Source organism: Osmerus eperlanus, chromosome 16 (assembly GCF_963692335.1).
Source record: "Osmerus eperlanus chromosome 16, fOsmEpe2.1, whole genome shotgun sequence".
Lineage (NCBI taxonomy): Eukaryota > Metazoa > Chordata > Actinopteri > Osmeriformes > Osmeridae > Osmerus > Osmerus eperlanus.
This window is the reverse complement of record NC_085033.1, coordinates 15,750,864-15,759,049: the sequence shown is the minus strand read 5'-3', so window position 1 is coordinate 15,759,049 and position 8,186 is coordinate 15,750,864. Positions and strand designations below refer to the sequence as shown.

General features: G+C 53.4%; 1 protein-coding gene across 1 annotated transcript; it reads left to right on the top strand.

Moving 5' to 3' along the window:
- Positions 1–147: 147 nt before the first annotated feature.
- On the top strand, positions 148–8,053 carry LOC134036728 (segment polarity protein dishevelled homolog DVL-3-like). Its single transcript, XM_062481787.1, has 15 exons — positions 148–731; positions 1,987–2,056; positions 2,940–3,058; positions 3,261–3,367; positions 3,490–3,625; positions 3,772–3,862; positions 4,103–4,172; positions 4,378–4,517; positions 4,589–4,665; positions 4,804–4,871; positions 5,004–5,153; positions 5,556–5,687; positions 5,779–5,946; positions 6,216–6,431; positions 6,557–8,053. Exons 1-15 carry the CDS (start codon positions 571–573, stop codon positions 6,892–6,894), a joined length of 2,043 nt encoding a protein of 680 aa, XP_062337771.1. The 5' UTR covers positions 148–570; the 3' UTR covers positions 6,895–8,053.
- The last annotated feature ends 133 nt before the right edge of the window (positions 8,054–8,186 follow it).

Genomic DNA, 8,186 nt, shown 5'->3' with positions numbered 1-8,186 from the left:
CAGGCTTAGAGTTACAAACGTGCTACCTGGGAAAGAACAGAACGTATGTTTGAACTGTTTCAGATAATAGGCCTATTTTCATTTTTGTGAACTTCATCTCATTATCAGGTGGTTACTAAGCTACCTCCCCTGCGCTAGGGGGCGAACTACAGTCTGATGACGTCGGATTCTGAGGACAGGGAGCTTCGTGTGTTCAACAAAAGTCGCTGGGAGCTGCTGCCAGAGAGGACACCAAGAGTGCCTAAATTCTGCTTTTTTCTAGATTTTAAAGCACAATGAGACAATTAAAACACGTTATCAGTGTCTTTCAGTTTAAGTCATAAACGTGCAGGTTCGACCGTCGGTAGTCTAAATCTAAACTGGAGTAAAAAGCGAAGCTACTTTTGAGCAGCCGTAGCACAGACTGTCGAGCTAGCCTTGTTAGCCACACAGCTAGCTAGCTATTTTGCTCGCCAGCTACTAGAGCCGGGCGACTCACAGCAGCACAACGGGGAACCAGGACCCGAAAGGGAGGCTGCCCGGTCGCGGCTTGATGCCCCCCTGTCTCCCTTGCCCCAGCACAAGCCCACGATGGGGGAGACCAAGATTATCTACCACCTTGACGATCAGGAAACGCCGTACCTTGTGAAACTATCCGTGCCTGCGGACCGCGTCACTCTCGCCGACTTCAAAAATGTCCTCAAGAAACCAAACTACAAGTTTTTCTTCAAATCGATGGATGATGACTTTGGGTAAACGATTTCTCCGTAATGTCTTCTGATAGCTGTCTGACATTAGCTCGACAACATTTCACGATGGAAAACAAGTTAGTACGTGAACTATTATTTGTGAATAGACAGCCAATTCCTTTGTCCAGATTGTGCTACGTTGGCGAGCTAGGCTAGCCCGCTGCTAGCGCCATTGGTCTCATTACTGACACGTTTGTTTACACTGCCACTGCGTAACTGGCTAAGATTAGCTCAAAAAAGGCTCCTCGTATCTTAAACGAATGTTTTACTAATCAGCGGAACATCGGAAAACAATTTCATGTGCATTATGTTTGGTTGGTTATAGACTGATAATTATTTAGAATTACGGAATGTATTGTGCATTAGCTAGACCATCTGACCAGAATAGTATCATCGGCTGCTTGCGAGCGTCAGGTGTTGAAGTGGGCCACTCCGCGAGCCCCCGCTGCTACAGGAGCTGTTAGCCAGCGAGCCCTGGAGCGGAGCCGTGAGGAATGCAGGCCAACTCGGAGGAATGCTCCGTCTATCACGGTGGCAGCTTTACGAGCCCGTGCCTTTGTGTTCTCAGGAGTTTATACGGAACTTGGCTTGTTTCCTAAAGTGCCCCGTGGTCTCATATTCAGACCTATTAGCATCGACTCGCTACATGTGGACTAAATAGACACAGTGAGTGTTTGCGGTGTGTGTGTGTTGGGGGAGGGGGGGGGGCGCCTTTCGCTGAAACTTTGCAGCTGACAAGACGGCGTTATCTTGGCGTAGAGGGCCGATCACTCACTCCTCTGCTGGCGCGAAGAAGACAAAACTCCGCCTGGAGGATAGAGTTAAGAGGGGGTGAGAGAGAGAGAGAGAGAGAGAGAGAGAGGGAGAGAGAGGGGGAGAGAGAGAGAGAGAGAGGGAGAGCCTGTTTTGCAGGAGAGGTTGGACTGTGCTTAATCACCTAGCCTGCTAAGGTCAGACATTGTTGGGTCTTTATCAAACAGGCAGTGTACCATCAGTGTACCATCTGCACCACCTCTTCCAGCCAGGCTAGATTTCAGTGTAAGGGAGTGTGTGTGTGTGAGGTTGTGAAGAGATGGGTGTGAGGTTTTGTAGTGAGGTGGGTGTATCGGTAAGGGTGTGTGTGTGTGTGAGAGAGAGAGAGATGATTTATATGCTGGGGAACACATGAATCATAAGAGACGTCTCACCCCTCTATTCATCTCTCTCTCTCTCTCTCTCTCTCTCTCTCTCTCTCTCTCTCTCTGTTTCTCTCTTTCAGGGTGGTGAAAGAAGAAATATCCGATGACAACGCCAAACTACCCTGCTTTAATGGACGTGTTGTGTCATGGGTGAGACACACACACACACACACACACACACACGTGGGTACCTATATTCATGTATCTGTGCCAGGAGGAGGAAGACTGTCTGATAGTTTAATTGATTGTTTGCTAAGCTTAGGGTTGTTTAGTTTGTGTGTTTGCTCCATGTGCCTGTTCATTAGGGATGTGTGTGTGATCCGGGACATGGTGTGTGTGTGTGCGTTTCCTACTACAGTACAGTGTAGGGGTACTACAGTGTGTGTGTGTGTGCGTTTCCTACTACAGTACAGTGTAGGGGTACTACAGTGTGTGTGTGTGTCCTGGGGTACTGCAGAGCTCACCATCTGTCGGATCTTGTCTCAGACAAGGAGGCATCTGCTTCCTAATAGCATTATCACACACTGAAGTTAACACACACACACAGGCACACACACACGGACACTCACAGGCCCAGAGCAATAATTCTAGTGTCTCCAAGCTTGAGACATCTGGTTCTCTGCACAGCCTCCCTCCCTCCTCCATATTGGTTTGACAAAAATATCACAGGGTTCTCACTAACACTGTTTCTGCGTGACACCTGATGAGAAGATCTCAGAGAGGAGGAGGAGGGACCAGTGACGGCATGGTGTCAGAGAGTGTTCACCATTAATAGCTTTATTGTCTATTGCTCACTGTGTGTGTGTGTGTGTGTGTGTGAGAGAGAGAGAGAGAGAGAGAGAGAGACAGTGTGTGTGTGAGAGAGAGAGAGAGAGAGACGGAGCCGCCTCTATGTGATTTCCTTTGTGTGTGTGTATACTGAGTGTCAGTGTGCCTCTTGATAACTCAGCTCTTTGTGACAGGCTCATTGATAATTATGTAGATGGTAAATGTATTTGATAATTGTGTGATTGGTTGTATGTTTGATTGACAGCTGGTGTCGGGGGACGGCGCCCACTCAGACGGAGGCTCCGTGGCTGACAGCCTATCAGAGGCAGCCCCGCCCCTGGAGAGGACGGGGGGCATCGGGGACTCCAGACCGCCTTCCTACCAGTCAGTATCCCCTGCTGTGTGTGTCTGTGTGTGCCTCTCAGCTCTCTTTAACAACCATGTTACCATGGTAACATGTGTATACAGCTGATGAACAATCACCTCTCACACCAGCTTCTCTCTCTCCCCCAACTCCCCTCCTCTCTCCATCCCTCTTTTTCCTCCTCCCCCCTCCTCCTCTCTCCTCCCCCTCTCTGTAATTCAGTGGGAAGGCAGCCGTGGGTCAGGACTCCCTGGACAGCAACATGGAGAGCGGCTCCCTGGTGTCTCAGAGGAGGGAGAGGCCCCGACGCAAACACAGCAGCCAGCACGGTCTGACCTCTAACCCTAACACTGCCCAGACCTCTTCAGCCTCCACCTCAACACACACTGCCTAGACCTCTCTAAACCTCTTCTCCCCTCCCTCCCCCTCTCCTGTCTCCCTCCCCCTGCAGGTGAGAGGATGAATGGGTTCCCTCGTGGCGTGCGAGGCCCGGAGCTGGGCAGCTTTGACAGCTGCTCATCCTTCATGAGCAGCGAGCTGGACTCCACCAGCTGCTTCGACTCTGAGGACGACGACGCCACCAGCCGGTCTGACCCTCACACCATCCTTATACCTCCTCCACATGACCCTTATATGACCCCTAACACAGGCTGTTCACATCCTCTTTATGAACTCCATTGAAGTTCATGACCTCTGACCCCCAGGTTCAGTAACTGTGACCTCTGACCCCCAGGTTCAGCAGCTCCACTGAGCAGAGCTCCTCTCGCCTCATGAGACGCCATCGCCGTCGACGACGGAAACCTAAAACATCCAACATGGAGAGGGTGAGGCACACACACACTCAGTCTTACACACACACACACACACAGTCGTACACACACACACACACACACAGTCTTACACACATGCACACACGTACACACACACACATACACACACCCCCTCAGTCTTACACACACACACACACATGCACACACACACCCTCAGTCTTAAACACACACACACATGCACACACACACACACCCTCAGGTGCTTGGTGTTCCAGTGTGGTTGTCTCTCCTCAGTCCTCGTCGTTCAGCAGCATCACAGACTCCACCATGTCCCTCAACATAATCACCGTCACCCTCAACATGGGTAAGACCTGTCTGTCTGTCTGCCTGTCTCTGTCTGTCTGCCTGTCTTTCTGTCTGTCTGCCTGTCTGCCTGCCTGTCTGTCTGTCTGTCTGTCTGTCTGTCTGCCTGTCTGAAACCCATACCTGATCTAAATCTTGACACCTAGTTCAAATGTAGAACAACACAGCAGCACGTGTGTAATGCACTTCCTGTTTCCTGCTGCCAGAGAAGTACAACTTCCTGGGCATCAGCATCGTGGGCCAGAGCAACGAGAGGGGGGACGGGGGCATCTACATCGGCTCCATCATGAAGGGCGGGGCCGTGGCAGCTGACGGACGCATCGAGCCTGGAGACATGCTGCTGCAGGTGAGACACACCTGAGGTGTGTGTGTGTGGGTGTGTGTTTGAGAGAGATCTAAACACACTTTTGTTCTCAGGTGAACGACATCAACTTTGAGAACATGAGCAACGATGATGCTGTCAGAGTGCTGAGAGACATCGTCCACAAACCAGGGTGACACACACACACACACTCTCTCACACGCACACACACATTCACAGCATTACACAAACATCTATACCCAGACAGACACATCAGATCTCTGTATTTTCTGTGTTCTCTGTGTTAAGCGTGTGTGTTTGTGTTCCACAGACCCATTACTCTGACCGTAGCTAAGTGTTGGGACCCCAACCCTCGAAGCTGCTTTGCCTTACCCAGGAGTGAGTATTACACACACAATCATGTACATACACACACACCCTCATACACGTACAAACACTCTTTCATATACACACACACTCTCACACACACACCCACGCTCTCTTATAACCCTGTCCCCCGTCCTCCTCCAGGTGAGCCGATCCGGCCCATCGACCCTGCAGCCTGGGTGTCCCACACGGCCGCCATGACGGGGGTGTTCCCCTCCTACGGCCTCAGCCCCTCTATGAGCACCGTCACCTCCACCTCCTCCTCCGTCAGCAGCTCCCTCCCCGAGACCGAGCGTGAGTCACTCCGTCACCTCCCCTGACCCCTGACCTGTCACAGCTGCGTCATGTGATCATACCTCCCCTGACCCCTGACCTGTCACAGCTGCATCATGTGATCATACCTCCCCTGACCCCTGACCTGTCACAGCTGCATCATGTGATCATACCTCCCCTGACCCCTGACCTGTCACAGCTGCATCATGTGATCATACCTCCCCTGACCCCTGACCTGTCACAGCTGCATCATGTGATCATACCTCCCCTGACCCCTGACCTGGCAAAGCTGCATCATGTGATCATACCTCCCCTGACCCCTGACCTGTCACAGCTGCGTCATGTGATCATGGTTCCAGATGCTTGTCTTTCATCTTGTCTGACCAGTTCTGACTCCTCCTCCTGCTCCTCTCACCCTGTCAGGATTTGACGACTTCCACCTGTCGATCCACAGCGACATGGCAACGGTTGCCAAGGCGATGGCGTCCCCTGAGTCTGGGCTGGAGGTGAGAGACAGGATGTGGCTGAAGATCACCATCGCCAACGCCTTCATAGGTGCGCATCACTTCCTGTTTTTCTCACATTCCCTCAGTTGGCACTTGATGTTTGGTCAGGGATAAAATCGTGTGTGTGTGTGTGTGGGCAGGCTCAGACGTGGTAGACTGGCTGTTCCACCATGTGGAGGGCTTCTCCGACCGGCGCGAGGCCAGGAAGTATGCCAGCAACCTGCTGAAGGCCGGCTTCATCCGCCACACCGTCAACAAGATCACCTTCTCAGAGCAGTGCTACTACGTGTTCGGAGACCTCTGTGGCAGTAAGGACCAACCCTGATCTGCTGCTACACGCTCCACATGCTACACGCTCCACATGCTACACGCTCCACACGCTACACGCTCCACACGCTACACGCTCCACACGCTACACGCTTAGGTTCTAGAACTGGGGAGTTCTGCAGGGAAGGTTCTAGAAATGGGGAGTTCTGCAGGGAAGGTTATGGAACTGTGTAGAACACTGAGCAGTGCAGGACACCAGGATGTTGGAGTCCCAGGTGAAGCTGTGCTGACCTTCCTATCTGCTCCCCAGACATGACACACCTCTCCCTCCACGACCACGACGGTTCCAGCGGGGGGGCGTCTGACCAGGACACCCTGCCCCCCCTGCCCCACCCCGGGGCGGCCCCCTGGCCCCTGGCCCTGCCCTACCAGTTCCCTGCCCCCCACCCCTACAGCCCCCCCCAGGACCTAGGCTACCCTGCTGGGGGGCGTGGCCAGGGCAGCGCCGGCAGCCAGCACAGTGAGGGTGAGTCTGGGGGCAGGGTTTTGGTTGGGGTTCAAGTTAGGGTTAACTTCCAGGGACCTTTTAGACCTGTACGTCAAGAAACTGACCTCCCCCCCCTCTCCCTCTCCCCCCCCCCCCCATGACAGAAAGCAGTGGCTCCAACTGCAGTAAGACAGAAGGAAGGGGCGGAGCCGGGGGCTCCAAGTCAGGTGGCAGCGGCAGCGAATCAGAGGTGAGGAGCCAGCGTGCTGCCAGCGAGCGCAGCGTCCGCAGTTCCTATAGCCACCGCAGCGGCCACCCTCACGGGGGCCTGGTGTACGGGCCCCCCGGCCTGCCCCCCCACCTGGGGCCCCTGGCCTCCACCCCCCCTGGGGCCCCCCCCGGCCGTGAGATGGCCTCCACGCCCCCGGAACTCTCCGGCTCGCGCCAGTCTCTGCGAATGGCTGTGGGTAACCCTGGGGAGTTCTTCGTGGACGTCATGTGACAGGGGTCATGTGATGGGTCTGTGTTTGTTATTGTTTAGCGCTGAGAAGGATGGAGGCTTCTAGAAATCACTCCTTGCTCCATCCCGGCTCGTCATCCTTGTCTCCTGTGTGTGTCACCTGTTGGCTGTGAGGCTGGCGGGCACACAGGGACACGGGCGCCTTCCAGGGTCGAGGTAACGACCAGGACTACGGCCTTGGATGAGGTCCACACCATTTCCTGTTAGAGCGTCTCCATGGAGACACGGCTGGGTCTAGCGGCCATACTTTCTTCAGTGAAGAAGCCCCCAGGGGGAACCAAAGCACCTTCCTGCGTTTCCTGCTTAGGAGGGGGACATGTTTGTGTGTGCACAGGAAGGGAGACAGGGGTGACTCAGCCTTTACTGCAGGATGCTTTATCGTTCATGTTCTGCTTTTTGTTTTCCGCTCCTTGTCTCTCTACAGCGGTCTGGCTTCCCCCAACCTTGCACAGACACACGGGGGAGAAACCTCTCCCTCCTCCCATCCTCCCAGTCCTCTCCTCCCTTCACCCTCCCCCAATCCTCTCCCTCCTCTCCTCACTGTTACCTCTAACCCAGACTATGCCCTCCACCCCCTAATGCCCTCCACCCCCTAATGCCCTCCACCCCCTAATGCCCTCCACCCCCTAATGCCCTCCACCCCCTAATGCCCTCCACCCCCTAATGCCCTCCACCCCCTAATGCCCTCCACCCCCTAATGCCCTCCACCCCCTAATGCCCTCCACCCCCTAATGCCCTCCACCCCCTAATGCCCTCCACCCCCTAATGCCCTTCACCCCCTAATGCCCTCCACCCCATGAGAAAGCATTTCTGTTAGCCTTTACCTTTCTACAGACTTTTAAATGTTTGACTTTTGATTTAAAAAAACTGAGAAGATGAGACATTTGTGTAGATCGACTGAGAGGAGAGCCTGGCGGCCATCTTTATTCTGCCTGCTTTTGTTTTAGATCTAGTGGGTCACCAAGACGTGCATTTTTATTAACACTAAAACGTGAGCATTCAGTCTCAAGACTCCATTTTATTCAGCCAGAAAGCCTCTGTTGTATGATGATGTGTCATGGGGGGAAACCTTTCTTATCATGTGTTTCACACTACTTTTATCAATGTCTTTTTATTTATAAATATAGTTTTATGACTTTAACTTGGTTGCGTCTTCCTTTCCTGTGTTTGGGGGGGGGGGGGGGGGGGGGGGCTGTGTGTAGGCTGTGTGTGAGAGAAATGTAGAGGTTTGGCTTAGGACACGCAGCATTCCAATCAGTACAAGGAATCTGGTC